The following is a 16,360-nucleotide window of genomic DNA, read 5'->3' as shown; positions in this document are numbered from 1 at the left end:
CGCGATGCAATTACAGCACCGACGATCCTGACGGGGGATTGAATCCCATGCTGAATGTAAGAAATTTGTACGTTCTTCCCACGTCTGCGTGGATTTTCTTTGGGGGGCTCCTGTTTCCTTCCATCCTTCAAAACGTATTGGGGGCTGTAGGCAAATTGGGTGTAATTGGATGGGCTCGTGGGTCGAAAGAGCCTGTTACTCTTCTTGCATGTCTTTAAAAAAAAACATGCTTTTGGCCTAAGCCCATTGTCAAGGTATGAGCAAAACTAGGCAGGCCCTCAATATAAAGGTGTGCTTTGGAACACCCTAAGAACATAATTACATTATTGCAAGGTTTCCTTCAAGTATCTCCAGGCACTGGATGCTGGGAGAAAGGGATTTAAGCCACCAATGGGACTATTGCACTAAAAAGACACCCCACTGGATCACGAGGCCTTGTCACTCCAAGCAAGAACAACTAGAATGGGAATGAGTGTCCTGGACTGGACTGCTGGGGGTGCCATGTGCTTGTATATCCCAGTAGAGTCATAGCTTGGATGTTCAACGCTACAGTGCTCAGCCTCCATTGCTGTAGTTACGGGATGTACAACATGAAAGCCACATTTGTGGAGACCAAACTTTATCTTCTTCAGTAGGTTTGACTTTGTGTGTATTGAATGCTTCTACTATTAAGGAGCAGATGGCTAGGGTGTTCTCTCAGACTGAAACAAAGATCTTCACAGGATGCATATTACCGGAAACGAAGCTATTTCATGAATGTAATCATATCCACACACTGCAAAAAAAAAACCTTGCACATTGGTTAACAGGGTTTTACTAATGTCATTAAAAAAAGCAATATCGATTTATTCTATTAATAATCTTCTATTGATGGCTCTGGATAGATTTCACCAATTAAAGGAGTATCAGCTTTCCTTGAATATCATTATTCAGGGTGAGCTTTCAACTTTTGATCCGGTGTGATACCCCGTTGGCAGGGCGCTAATGATTGTACTCAGAACAGGCACAGATATTGTTAGGGATGAGGGCAGGGGAGGTTGAAACAAGAGGCCATGAGTTAAGTGTAAGGGGGCAACACTTTAGGAGAAATATTAGAGGTGGCTTTTTCCACTCAATGAGTGGTGGCAGAATGGAATGATATTCTGAATGAGATAGTTGCAGCACGGTCCCTTCTGTCATTTCAGAGAAGGTTGGATGTGTACATGGAGGTGAGGGGGGTGTTGGAGGGTTATTGGCAGAGAGCGGGAAGTTTGAGTTTGTGGAATTGTTCTATTGGACCGGTGCGGACTCGAAAGGCCGACATGGCCTGTTTCCGCTCCGTGAATGGTTATATGATTATATGAAAAATGTAGATACTGATTAAATGCATCCGTCTTGTTACCCTTGCCCCCACCACTCACCAGTGACTGGCCTTGCCTACCTTATTTGAAAAGAGAATTGTAAGTTCTTTTAAAACTGGTGAACTTGGGGATGGAAGTAATCGTTGAGCAAGATGGAACATACACGACCATTATGGCCCTTTGGCCCATGATGCTGTGCCACCACGTGCATACCTACCAAAAAAAAAGGTCATTCCTACCTCATAACCTTCTATTTTTAATTTCATCCATGATACCTATTTATATTTCACCCGTTAACCATTTTGGAACATCCCAAGATGGTTTAAAAATAATGAAATAATTACTGTAAGTAAGAAAGAATGACAGTGTAAAGTGTGCACAGCAAGATCCCACAAGCTGAAATGGATACCGCCCAGATAATCTATTTTAATGATCCTGGTTGGGAAAAGTGAGAACTGGTGCTGGGATATGTGGATGAGTGAGTGTCAATGTTTGTTGCTGGATTTGAAATGCAGGTATTGGTGAACTCTATCATGGAATCGGGCATGAAGGTGAGTGAGAATGGTTCTTATTTAACCTTGAAGCTGACTGATGGGGATGTGACTTGTTAAAGAGACTCTGTTTAAATTTTTTAAATTTTAATTTTAGAGATACAGCACAGTAACAGGCCCTTCTGGCCCACAAGTCCATGCTGCTCAAATATACCATGTGACTAACCCCATTCATCTTTGGGAGGAAACCCATACAGAAGTGGGTGGGGGGGGAGGAAGGGGAAGATAGTGCCGGATTTTATTCACGTCGCTGTAAAAGCATTGTGTTAACTGCTATGCTAACCATGTTCTCTTGGTCTGTTCTGGTTGGCAAAGGCTTTGAAAGCTCACTCGCTGTTTCCAATGCTGTCTATTTAACTATTACTTCATATCTGTGTCAGTAGATAAATATTCTCCATTGGCTCAGTTATCGTATATTTCGGCGTATAAGTCAAGTACTGAAACCTCAAAAAGCACTCAAAAATGAGACCTTAAATTCAACTAAAAAAAACACGATGTAGATTAGGCCTATAAGATGACCTGAAACACCAAAAAAGAACCCAACCTGGATGTCTTGGCCACTTCTATTACTTTTAGCTTAAAACTCGCTTCATACTTTTGTCAGAGGCTCCATGATAACAACCACCTTCCGGCCATGCCCAACAGCTCAGTCAACGCGATTTTTGGGGGGGGGGGGGTTAACTCGTATGCCTGATAAAACCATGAAAACGCGATCTGACTTACCTGAATGTCGACTTGTACGCCGAAATATGCGGTAGTTAAAGCGAGAAACTCTCTGCTAGGGGACTCGAGCAGTTTGTACAGCATTAGTGGGAGGAAAAGAATTGTCGACATTTAAATTCTGGGCACTTCATTCAGATCGCCAGTAGTTTGGTTTTGTGTTCTTGAGTAGGGTGGGAAAGTGGCAGATGGAGTTCAATCTGGATAAGAGTGAGCTGATGCATTTGCAGGGTCAAACCTGAAGGCTGAGTACACAGTTAATGGTAGCATTCTTAACAGAGGGACCTTGGGATCTAGGATCAGCACCAAAGAGCAGTATTTGCAGGCATTTCCCCCTTAAAACAAGATACTTAAAACCCCCACCTGCTCGTGGCCATTGCCCCCCATCCACCCTCAGCCTAGCGTCTACTGTCACTAGTCTGAAAAATAAGCAGCGCGTTTGTCTTTTACATCAGAGGGCAAGAAAAGGAGAAGGTGGCAGTTGCGCCACATGAAGGAGGTTCATGGTAGGCAAGTAGGCACCACCACCACCCTGCTGAGCGGGTTTTCGAAAGTCAATTGTGCCCCCCATGGTTAAAACGCACTATTAAGTCACCTCATTCTTCTTTGCTACAACAAGAAAAGCCCTAGTTTTGTCAACCTTGCCTAATAAGCCATGTTCTCCAATCCAGCAACATCCCAGTAAATCTCCTCTGAATAGTTTTCACATCCTTCCTATAATGAGGTGACCAGAACTGAACACAATATTCCAAGTCTAACCAGAGTATAATAGGACAGTTTGACCTATGAGGTCAAATACCAGCGCCCATCAGAGTGATCCCATCTGTCCCATTTTTACAGCTACTGTGTCCTGCCCTTTTTCATTCTATTGGTACTTGCCTACGTGAAGGGGTAATATACAATGGCCACTTGATGCACCCCCCCCCCACCCCCTCCAATGTACTCCTTTGGGATGTGGGAAGAAGCCAGAGCACGGTTACAGGAAGAGCCTGCATGGAAAGCCCCTGAGGTCCGAATGAACCCTGCTTCCTGAGGCTGTGAGGCCGCAGAACCTACTGCGGCAATGCGCTGGCTCATGGTAAGCAGACACATCCTTGATATCAGATTCCTCACTTCCCACAGAGGGGGCAGGCAAAGATTCACCCTGCAACCGACTCGAAAAATTCCTGTACACCGGAGCTGCTCTCCCACATGTATCAACCTCGACATTCCCATACAAGTCTCTGAAGTGGCATTTGAAGCCACAACTTTCTGGCTCCAAGATTACCATGCAACCCGCTGAGACAAAGAGGTCACAACTCCCGCACTCAATGTACAACAATAGATAATGATGTTCACTTCTCCTATCTCAGTTTCCCAGCAGCTGATCTCTGTCTGATGGGGTCGTTCTGACATGCATTTCTAAATTTATCTTTTGTCTTCACAATATGTTTCCTTTGTAGTTCACTGTTACAATTGAAATTTAAACTGTTTTCAGAATATTTATCAGTTCTGTGTAGGTTTTGTACAATATACAGGCATATCTTGTATAAGTGCTATGTAAAAATGCACTGTTCAAAACATTATTCCAAAGTATTTTAATGTAATACATTCCAATCTGATAAAAGGGATGTATAAAACTGATCTTTATTGGCCAAAAGTGAACATCATTTATTTAAGAAAATATTTGTCTAATGTAGCTTTACATCAAATTGCCCACATGAGACTTACACCGAAGTTAGATCAGTACCGCTGCGGGATAGTGCACAGAGCCCGATCACAACAATAACTTTCAACAAAGCCACTCAACTCTCTCTATTCCACAGCTCAGCATCTGTATTTCAAATATTTTAAACTAGAGACTTGCAAAGATTTAAAGAACACCAAGAATAAAACTTGAAAGTTACAAATTTAAAACTGCGGGTCGGAAATTTCAAACTGTGTTATACTAAAACTCGTGCTGTTTAAAACTGTGTTATGCAACTGTTATGTACTCAAATTCCTGGCTCCAAATGAAAATGGTGGTGATGCTGCAGCTTCTATAATGGCAGCCCTGCCACTGGCCCAGACCCAGGAGAGGAGAGAGCAGAGTAGGACCCTACTCCTTAGGGTCCTACTCCCTGGTTGTGATACCATTAGCTCTGTACAAGCTTTGAACAGCCTATTAGGGGATCTGAAGGGTTTTTTTTAAACATCCTGTAAGCATGGAAGTCTGTATCCAAGATGGCATCGCCTGAGGTATGATGAGGGGTTGCGGACTCCGGGGAGCAGGGATGTGAAGGGCACCAGATGCAGGGAATGCCCAACCATTGAGAAGGAAATGCCTGGGTGACAATCCTACAGGAAGATGACCAAGGTAGAAGATCAGCAAGGAGCTCAGCTTCTGAAGTGCTCAGAGTGTTCGTGCTGAAGGAGTCTCACCAGTCTGTGGACTGATGGCAACTGACTCATGGGAACCAGGTTTCAGAACTGGGTTTCAAAAGGGTGTTGAGAGCAAGGAGTTCTTCCAAGGGCAGATCTGCTTCCCAATCATATCAGAGGTTTGGATCTGGTGCTCAATCAAGCTGCGGGAGCACAGAAGGCGAATCCGTGGGCACTCGGTGTCTCTGAAGGGACTCTCTTTTGCTTCTCTTTCTCCTATTATTGGGGGAGCTGTCAATGCTCATAGTGACTTTTTGTTTGCCTTTATGGCAGGGAAACATCAACATTTATTGTGTGTATTACATTTTTAAAAATTCATACCTGACAATAAAAGGAACCTCGAAGCTTGCATTTTGAAAGGAGGCAAGATCCTTTGAAGCAAACAAAAGGAAAAATATTTGAACAAAGATACAAATTCTAATACGGTAAAACCCCTGATATCTGGCACCTCTGCGATCGGCAGATGCCAGGTAAGTGAATTTTGTGCAGTGTGTGTGGCATGATTGGAGAACTAATAGCGAGGTGCACCAATTTTAAACCAATTTTAACCAGTGGAAAATAAACAGGTTTATTTTCCACTGGTTGCTTGAACTTGAATTCTGGATAGCAGGGATTTTACTGTACTCCATGCAAGATTGGACAAAATGCTTCTTATTAAAATGCATGCTAGATAATGAAGGTCTTGTTCAAACAAAGGAGGCAGGATTAGACATGAGACAGTGAATCTGAGATTTTCTTATAGTCAAAGCTAAAATTTACACCTCCTGTGTCTCTTTTCATTTGTCTCTCCATTTTCTCCTGTCTCTCATCTTACACCTTTACTCTCCCCATCCAGCTACTGTTGGATTATACTTCCCCAGGAAGACCTACCAGACAACTGTGTATATTGGCCAGCCAGCATCCACTCCACTTCTCCAGGTGTATGCTTTACCTGACGAAGGAGATCGCAATGCTTACTTTGGATTCTGCAGCAACCCTTTGAGCGGATTCCGACATCACTGGTTCAGAATTGATGAGCGGACTGGGGTCTTTTACCTTAACAAGACACTAGAGGAGAGTGACCTTAATCTGCTGGGTAAGCAAATCCTTTGTATCTCATGGCACGTGGTGACATACTTAATTATCTTACAGATGACATTATCTCATAATATTAATAAATTTAAGCCAGTTATTCAGTGGTTTTGGGGAAAATAGCATTTATATAATTTAAAGTTACAGTTAAATTTTCACACTTACACGCTTCCGTTCCGTGGCCCCATGTGACCCAATTGACTATAACCCATACTTTTTGGAAGGTAGGAGGAAACCATGCAGACACAAGGAGAACATACAAACCCCTTACTCGGGATTTCAGCACTGGCCCCGGTTGCTGCAGCTGTAATAGCGTTGTGCTAAAGGCTACCTAACTCTGCCACCTTTTGAAATACCAATTGCTTTGCATCCTAATGGCTCAGAATCTGGTTCGCTCATTAATTCGGAATGTTAGCCATGGATGCAGGTGGGGTGTGTGCTCAGAGGTGGGGTCTGCTAGCGTGGATGAGGTTGGGGCCCAGACTGTAAGTGCATGATCGGAGCCAGGTTTGGGGTCCTGCATGCCCTAGGTAAGGAATACTGGTGGGTTGGTCCAAAACACCTGTATGTCTCCTGCTCCCTTTAAACTCAGAATGATTTTTTTCAGAATCAAAATTTATTGTCAAGAACATGTCATGAAATTTGTTATTTTGCAGCAGGATCACGGTGCAAACATTGATATAAACTATCTTGCAAAATAAATCAATATAGTGCAAGAGAAAGTCAAAGTACAGTACCAGGAAACATATGAAAGAAGGTGAAGGGAATTCTTTATAGATCGGATTGGTAAATGGAGCATTAACTTGAATCACCTTGTAGTCGTCCTTCAGGAGGATAGTGTGTTCAAATCCCAGCCTTGATATATGAGCACAAAATTCTCGTGGGCAAAGGGATAATGCTAACTTAGGGTCTCTGTTCTCTTTGGTGCCATGAAGTCGATAGGACACTGTTTTAAACAGAGTGATGGGGTTTTCTTGTACAGATTATGCTATATTTTATATGTTGTAAAAGGAGATAAATTGTGGCAGGTTTTTTTTTAGCGTAGGTCACATATAAACACTTCAAAACAGATCTCATTTAAAATGCCAGCGCTCTACTCAAGCCAGACAGTCCAGGCTCTGAGTGCCTTTGCAAAAACTTTGAAGAATGCCTATTAGGACTTTACAAGTAGGTGTTAATTGGACATGCTGTGGAGTAGTGGATTATTGTTTTGGAAAGCAACAGATGAACAAACTCAGAAGATTGGGCGAGTGCAGTTTGATGCTCTAAAAGAGAGAAAGAATTCAGTTCCACAGTTCAGCAGCAGCAGCTGGGACTGGAACAGGACAAGCTGGAAGGTTTGTGGAAAAACCCCATTTTGAAGACAAGTTATGAGTTCTTAGTTCAGCCTGGTCAAAGCCCTTGTGGTCCATACAAGAGGAGAAGATTGGCTGGATAATGTTTCACTTGAAATAAGGGAAACAAAAAGAACTCTGTGGTGACCTGAAAGAAAGAGGTTATCTGGAAAACCCTGATGGGACAAGTTTCTTCGGCAAGACGCTGAAGTGGCTGATCTAAAGGAAGCAGTTGGTGTCCAAGGAGCAACAAATCTCTCTCTGAAAACCGACAAGAACCTTTCTGAGTGGAAATCATTTACTTTTCAAGCACCAAAGCCTAGTGAACTTCATAAATGTTAAATTCTGTCCACATTATAAGAATTGCCCTGCAACCAGTGAACTTGGAGGAATGAGAAGTGAGATTGGACTGTGAATCAAAGAACTTTTCTGAACTTACACACACATTACATACATGTGCACTTAGAATTAGAAGGGGGTTAAGTTAAAGTTTGATCCTGTTTTCATGTTTAAAGATAATTAAAAGCAATCTTTGTTTAAGAAACCATTTGTCTTGGTGAATTTCTACTGCTACTGGGTTTTGGGGTCCTCTGGGCTCATAACAGTGTCCTGGTCAGTATTTAATTTGACCAGTCTCAAAAGCAATGAATATGTCCACAGAAGCACTACTGTTGTGGAGACTTGCTGAGTGTTATTTGGTTGCTGTGTTTCTGCCTATCCAACAGTGAGACATCCGGAGGCAATGGAAAGTACTGCAGAAAAGCAAGAGCAATCTCTCCATTGGTAATTTTATTCCAGCTGCTCAACTGGTGAATGAAGTATCAGGGCAGGGTGGAAAGGAGGTCAAGTAGGTTGAGTCAATTTTTTTTTCCTCTCTGCAACCCCAACCCGTGTAAGTTTAGTCAGCTAATTTAAAATGGGGTGGCTGTAATCTGGGTTCAACTCTTCAAAAGCAAATATTAGATGTTCCTGATTACAAGCCATGGGTCAAGAGAGAGAGAAAGAGAACCATTTAGGATTTTTAGACTGCAGGCATGTAACAGCACAATCAACGAAATTTGCCGTAACACGGGCAGTCTAAAAAGGAAAGTGCAGGAATTATTAGTCAATTCCGGCACCGCAATTTATCCTGCAGGACCCCTACTACTTTTTGGGGGAAGCCTACAGTCTAAATCGCACCGCAAAATTCACCTCATGAATTCGACATCCAGCTGATGACTCAGGCCACGTTGCTCCATGTAAAAGCACCAGGACGAACTAGGACTTAAGGGATGCAGTGTAAACCACCCCAAGGTGAGTAATTATGTTAATTTATGTTGAATTTTTCACAGATTTTTCCAACATTGCTGTCTAAAAAACACTTGTCACTCTCTTTCTCTCTCTCTCTCTCCTTCCCCATTTAGTCTCTGTTCTTTGCACATTCGTTATTTTTCAACAAACATTAATTATTTCATGTATTCTAATTTTCATTATATCCCATTCTCCACAATTCCCTGCTTACTGTGAAAGCGGGGAACAAAAATGATTCTTTCACAACTCCACAATTTGGAAGGTGATGGGAAAGGGGCATTTAGGGAAACCTTCTTGGCTGCACGGGGAGTGTAAAACCTCCATGCAGAGGCCACTGGAAGTTGGAACTGAACCCAGGTCACTGGAGCAGTGAGGCAACCATTCTAGCTGAGGATACAATGTTGCATTGGGAATGTGTTAGTTGTTTTCAGAGCTCCCTCAAAGGACCCTTTCACCTGCGCCACCAAACTGGTGGTAGATAGTGTGATGGACAATGTCAGAAGAATTATCATTATTAACCTGTCCCCACTTTACTTATCGTGTAACCTTGTCAAACATCAACACTCCAGGTCCCAGTGCTCAGACCCCAATGATGTCATAGACAGACAAGAGTCCACAGAACAGAAATCCATTTGATTCAGGACCAAGCATTTGATCTTCTGTAAAGATGAGGGTAGAGCCCCTTTTTAGTAGAGGGTGTTGATGGTGATCTCCGCTCCTGAGAATCTTCCTGTTGTCAGCTGCAAGGTGACATCCCTCTGACTCTGACATGAGGTGATCACAAAGTTAGGCAGATGCTTGCGGGCAAAGGTCACAACCTATCTGCGAATTTAATTTAAATTTTTAAAAAAAAATAATGTAGAAATACAGCACATAACAGGTCCTTTTGGCCCATGAGGCCATACCGCCCCATTGCTTCCAATTGTTCTACAACCCTGGTACGTTTTTGAAGGACGGGAGGAAACCGGAGCACTGGAGGAAATCCACGCAGTCACGGGGAGAAAGTACCAACTCCTTACAGACAGTGCGGGATTTGAACCCCGGTTCCGATCGCTGGTGCTGTAATGGCATCGTGCTAACTGCCTCGCCAACCGTGCCACCCCATGTGATTGGCAAATGACCCAAAGATGTGCTGAGAGCATAAAGTGAACATAATTCCACTGGAAATGTTGCACGTTTCCTGAACAACTTGCCTTTGGGTTGGCCAATTCGGGCAGTAAATTTTAAATTTAGATTTACAGCTCAGTGGTATGCCCTTTTGGCCCACGAGTCTATGCCACCCATTTGACCAGCAATCCCAGTACCCTTTATGAAGGTTGGGATGAAACTGGAGCCCCCGGGAAAAACCCATGCAGACACAGGTAGAATGTACAAACTCCTTACAGATAGCACAGCATTCAAACCCCAGTCCCGAATGCTGGCGTTGTAACAGCTTTGCACTAACCGCTCTGATGACTTTTGTGTGTCGTCCGACCAAATTTCACCCAGTCGCAGAAAACCAGAACTGGGCCAAGGATGTAGATTGAAGAGGGTACTTTGAATGAGGTGACTGCTCCCCAATCTTCGTTGGATTTTGTTCTGGATGCTTTGGTCTCGTGCATTCATTTAAGGGGTGAAATGCAAAAATTTGCAGGCTCTGTAATTGTAGCAAAAATACAAAAATGCTGGAGGAATTCGGCAAGCTGTTCAGCATTCATAGGAGGTAAAGATATAAAGGATCGAAGAAGGGCTCAAGCCCGAAACATTGGTAATATATCTTTACCTCCTTATGGACGTTGCCAGCATTTTGGTATTTTTTTATGTGGATTGAGTTACATTTTTTTTCTTGTTTTTTTCTGTTGCAGGCAACATGGGTGGACCAGAACTATACAAGATCATGCTACGTATCTTTGCTGTCCCTGAACCAAGTCATGAGAAGGAGTGCAAGGCACAGATCATAATTATTGTGGTGAATAAAATTGTGCCATCCTGTGCCAACATCACAGCAGAAGACCTTTGCTTTGGAGAAGTGGATTCCAAGGTTCAAATCATTGAGAACAAAGATCCTGGAACCTTTTTTCAAATGAATTCATTGCCAAATCAGTACCAGTGCCAACATGCCAACATCTCCTATCACCTTAGGACAGGTAACAGTGGTGTTTTGAGGGGTGGGTGTGGATGGATAACGTTGGACAGTTCTGTAGGGTTTATCTCTGAACTACTTGTGGGTGAATCAAAGTGTCCATCCTTATAATGTGATGTCCTGGCATTTTTGAAAGGAATTGGTAGAAGAAATAGATAGAAATATCTTCTGGCAATTGAGCAGTTCAAGTCAAGTCATGGTTACGGTCATCCAATTCACAAGTATAACCTGATGAAACAACGCTCTCCAGTCCTCAGTGCAAAACATGCAGACACACAACCAGAAATGCCACACATACAGATAAACAATGCATGTGTAGGGAAAGTATTCATACATACAAATAAATTAAGTTCCATAAATATGAGAGTCTCAGGTGATTAGCGAGCAGTTCCTATGCTCGTTCTCATTTCCCCTGGGAAAAGCTGTTCCTCAGACTGGTGGGGCCGGCTCTGATTCTCCTGTGACTCTGTCCTGATGAAAGATGCAGTGTGCAGGGTGGAAGGAGTTCTCAATAATTTTGCAATCCCGGTAGATCATGTCGACATGGGGGAGGGAGACTCCAGTGATCCTCTGCCACAATTGTGGTCTGGTAGATTGACCTCCGATCCATTTCTCTGCAGCAACCATACCACACTGTGATGCAGCTGGCCAGGACGTTCTCCATAGAAGGCCACCAGTCTTACCCATTTCAAGCTTCTCAGGATGTGCAGTTGTTGTTGCACCATCCTGACAAGTGAGGAAACGTTGTGTGTTCACGATAGGATTAGAGTTAAGTGAACTCCAAGGAACTTGGTGTTATCCACTCTCTCCAATCCAGAGTTGTTGATGTGTCATGGAGGGTAGTCATTCCTGGTCTTCCTAAAGACCACGATCATCTCCTTCATCTTGTCCATGTTGAAACAAAACTTGAAAGTCGGATTCACAGGAGTTGCCAACTCCCAAATTTAAGTGTCTCTGTTGGAGCCCCAGCAATCTCCCTACTCTTACCTTCTGTGTGTCCTGGAAACATCTCAGCAGGCCCTGGGGATTCATCCACTTCTGAAACCTTGTACATTGAGAGGGCAGATGTTCCAGAAGTGAAGTGAGAGATGTCTGAGGCGGAGAAGCTGCATTTCTGATCAGGGTGATTGTCAGGGAGGTGGCACTCAGAAGACCTCCTGAGGATTCATCGAGTAACATGACATGGATAGAATTCAGGATTAAAGCAGGTTCAATCGGTATGAAAAACTACTGAGAGATGGAGGAACAGATATGAAGGAAAATTATGGAAAGATGTAAAGATTTATTGCAGAGTGTGATTTTTAACTTGCCCAGTATCAAGAGGAACTCTGTAGTGCCAGAGGTTTAGAAGGGGTTGAATTTGTTTAACACATGCAAGATGGTTTCTGGAAAGAATATGCAAATAGTTTAACTTCAGATGGAGGCGTACCATACCTTGCCTGGAGAATGTGCCTTGCCAGGTGATCAAAGTTTCAGTGGGACAGCGTTTTGGGAACAGTGAACATCTTTCTGTAAATTTTGATAGTGAGTTTGAGTGAGGAGAGACTGGATAGACTGGGATTTTTACCCTGGGGGGGTGGGGGAAGGGAGAGGTGGTCTCAGAGAGATCTATAAAATCATGCCGTGAATGGTCACAGTCTTTTTTTCAGGGTAGGTGATTTGAAGGCAGTATGGGAAAGATTTAAAAGGGACTTGAGGGGGTCCTTTTTCACACAGAAGGTGGTGGGAATATAGAATAAGTTTCCAAAGGAAGTGGCAGACAAGGGTTCAATGACAATGTTTAAAGAATATATAGGTTGAGCACACACAAATGGGGCCAGTTTAGGTGGACATCTTACTCAGCATAGAAAAGTTGGGCTGAAGGGTTTGCTTGGTGCTGTAAAACTCCACAGTGTGTTTTTAAATGATTTTATTTTGAACTTTAAATTTAGACATACAGCACGTCTAATTATATAATAAGCCATTTCGGCCCATGAGCCCGTGCTGCCAATTACTGCCAATTCACCTACAACCCCTGGTAAGTTTTGAATGGTGGAAGGAAACCATGCAGACATGCTGTCCACTTACAGACAGCGCGGGATTTGAACGGTAGTCCTCATCGCTGGCGGTGTAACAGCGTTGTGCTAAGTGCTATGTTGATTGTGTTTTTATCAGATATTAAAGCATTTGTATCTGAGGAACCTCAGGGTGCACAAATTTCCTGCTGTTGTTCCCATATTCCAGCACTAACTGCTCTTCATCATTGACTATGAAATGCTCCAAGATGTCCAGGACAAGGATGCCAAGGAATGTTTGACCTTTGTCTTTCTTTCCGTGTCCTGAGCCATTAACACTGGCCAAGCTCTCTGGACTTTCAGAGCAGATTGAGCACATGACATTATTTATTTATTTGGAGATAGCAACTGGGAAAATTCATAAGATTGAATGACATCTCGACTTCAGAGAACCAGGGGAAAGCTTGCCTCTGGCAATATGTTATTTCCCTGCGAATGTATTGAACTCGAGACTGTCAGTACTGTGGGATCATTATTGAAGCAGACAAATTAGATTTTGCCTTGATGCCTTAAACAAGGTTGACAAAGCTAATCTTTCACATTTGTTAAGCACTGGGCTTGATGGATTTGGTAAGTAGGGCTGATTTTTCTGAGGACACATTGGAAGTAACACAAAAGCATGTGGTGGACGTTGAGGCCCTTGAACTTGGCTCCTTCTGACATTAGATCTTGACTCATTTGCATTGTAACTCTATTGCAAAATTATTGAGGACTCCACATCTTTAAGGTGCTCCCATTGGGAAAGAAATAGAGGAGTATCAGAGCCAGGCTGAGGAACAGCTTCTTCCCACGGGGAATAATAATGTTGAACGACCAAAGGAACTGCTTACACTAACCATCCGAAGTTCTCATGTTCATGAAGCTATTTATTTGTATAGATGAAATATTGTCCTGTATTTGCATGTGTGTGTGTCCGTGTTTTTCACTGAGGAGTGGAGAGCGCTGTTTCGTCGGGTTGTACTTGTGCAATCAGATGACAATAAACTTGACTTAACATGTGTGAGATTCATAACCCTAAACATTACTGCTTGAAAAAAAATCAGTTTTGTCATAGAATGCATGGAAGTAAACAACACAGGAGCAGGCTCTTCGGCCCATGTTTGGGTGTTGACATAAGAAATAGGAACAGGAGTCGGCCATCCAGCCTGTGGAGCCTGCTCTTCCATTCAACGAGATCATGGCTGATCTGCTGACAGGCTCATCTCCACTGACCTGCCTTTTCCCCATATCACTTAATTCCCCTTCTATATAGAAATCTATCTAACCATGTCTGAAGTATATTTCCTGAGGTCACCTCCACTGCTTCAAAGGGCAGTGAATTCCATGGGTTCACCACCCTCAGTGGAAAAGCAGTTCCTCTTCATCCTAAATCTATTACCATGAATCCTGATTTCTGGTCTCCCCCACCACCAATGAAAACAACTTGCTTACCTCTACCTTATCTATGCCTTTCCTAATTTTATGTTTCTATAAGATCCCCTCTTATTCTTCTGAATTCCAGCAATGAGCCCAGGGTAAACTCAAACTCCACTGCTTGCACCATGATCCGTTTCTCTCTATTCTTGTGTATTTGTCTGAATATGTTTGCATGGAAGTCTGCTCTCCACTTCCCTGACAACTGCATTCCATGAATTTGTAAGGGACCCGCACCAAGTGTGATGCTTTTGTCTTCCAGGCACATCCTCTCCATTCCGGATCAATGAGGAGACATCCGAGGTCAGTGTGTTGCAGCCTCTTGACAGGGAGCAGGCAGAGACATACCACATCATCGTCAAGTGTACATTGCAGACGCTCTCCCAGACCACACAAGTTGGAAGATCGTTGCACGTCACAGTCCTGGACGAAGGTGATAACGCACCATACATTCTGGACGGCAATGACACTGCTGAGGCTTGCATTGAGTTCAATAGGAAGGAGGTAGGGCTTCCAGCAGGATTTGGCTGAGGACTAATGTCTGTCTCTCCTCAAGGATTTTGGTTGTAGCAGTGCTGGAAGTGACCAATTGAAATGTTCTGGGGTTGTCTGATGAATTGAGCTCTTAATCAGAATCAAAATATATTGTCCTGAACACATCATGAAATTTGTTGTTTTGCAACCACATTACTATAAATTACATTTCAGAAATAAATAGTGCAAGAAAATAGGATAAAGTGAGGTGGTCTGTGGTTAATTGTTCATTCATGAATTTGATGGCTGAGGGAAGAAGCTGACCTTGTGCTGCTGGGTGCTCATCTGTACCTCTTTCCCAATGAGAGCAGTGTAAAGAGGGTGCAGGTCTTTGAGGGATAGAGGCTACCGTCTCTTATGGATGTCCTTGATGGAGTGAAATCTGGTACCTGTGATGTTGCAGGCTGTTGACAACCCTCTGGAGTTTTTTTCCTGTCCTGTGTATTGGCAACACCTTTCCAGTGATGGAATGCTGCTCTCCATGGAAATTTTCAAGAGTCTTTGGTGACATGCCGAATCTCCTCAAACTCCTCACGAAATATAGCGACTGGCGAGCCTTCTGCTTGACTGCATCGACATGATGGCTCCAGGACAGATCTTCAGAGATGTTGACACCCAGAAATTTGAAGTTCTTGACCCTCTCCACTACTGACCCCTCGATGAGGACGGTTTCGTGTTCTCGTGATTCCCCCCCCCCCCCCCGCCTGAAGTCTACAGTCAGCTCCTCGGTTTTGCTAACATTGAGTGCAAGGTTGTTACTGTGACACCACTCAACTGACTGATCTATCTCATTCCTGCACACTTCCTGGGATTCGGCCGATGACCGTGCTGTCATTGGCATATTAGTAGATGGCATTTGAATTGTGCCTTGCCACACAGTCATGGATGAAGAGTGAGCAGAGCAGTGGGCTAAGATGCATTCTTGAGGTGCGGCTGCATTGATCGTCATTGAGACATCTCAATGTCTGCTCCTTCTATTATCTGCCTGACTCCCTTAAGTAATTCTGCACAGCTTTTTTTAAAACCAAGCATTCAACCCTCACCCCTGAAATCATCTAGTAATTCCTGTAAAAGTGATTCACTGCGTGGCCTTTTATTTCTATCATTCTTCCTCACCCATGCCCCAGTTTATATATCCTCGAGCACCTTTTCTCCTGATATTGTCTCTTCTGAAGATTTTATATCTTTCCAATTATGTATTCCATTAATGAAATCATTTCATCATGTTCCTGAAACACTTAATGATTTCCGATCTATCAACCCCGCAACAGCTCCAGATTGTTGATCTTATTAGATATTTTTTGCATATTTGCACTATTCCTCTGCCCTTTTCCTCTCCCATTTGCTTTATTAACATTTTGACTCTGCTTGTCTCCGGCTATTTAAATTAGAAATTAATTGAATATTTTATTTGCATTTTCACTTGAGAACTCGAGTTTGCTCCAGTCTACAATCTCCTTATAAAATGCTTAACTGCTGCTACTTCTTTCCACCTGTGGCACCCTGTCCTCCACTTTGCCTGGGCCGAGGT

The 16,360-nt window shown here is 43.2% G+C and overlaps 1 protein-coding gene across 2 annotated transcripts in view; it reads left to right on the top strand.

Moving 5' to 3' along the window:
* ret (ret proto-oncogene receptor tyrosine kinase) overlaps positions 1–16,360 on the top strand; it is a 121,854-nt gene that overhangs the window by 60,032 nt on the left and 45,462 nt on the right. The window contains exons 2-4 of one of the 2 annotated variants that reach the window (XM_069885504.1): positions 5,847–6,086; positions 10,551–10,832; positions 14,558–14,799. In XM_069885504.1, coding sequence (XP_069741605.1) covers positions 5,847–6,086; positions 10,551–10,832; positions 14,558–14,799 — 764 coding nt within the window. Of the gene's footprint in view, positions 1–5,846; positions 6,087–8,433; positions 8,710–10,550; positions 10,833–14,557; positions 14,800–16,360 lie in introns of those variants that run through there. The other variant, XM_069885505.1, reaches the window with a different exon arrangement.

Source organism: Narcine bancroftii, chromosome 6 (genome assembly GCF_036971445.1).
Source record: "Narcine bancroftii isolate sNarBan1 chromosome 6, sNarBan1.hap1, whole genome shotgun sequence".
Lineage (NCBI taxonomy): Eukaryota > Metazoa > Chordata > Chondrichthyes > Torpediniformes > Narcinidae > Narcine > Narcine bancroftii.
The sequence above is the reverse complement of the archived record's forward strand: the minus strand, read 5'-3'. Positions and strand labels throughout refer to the sequence as shown.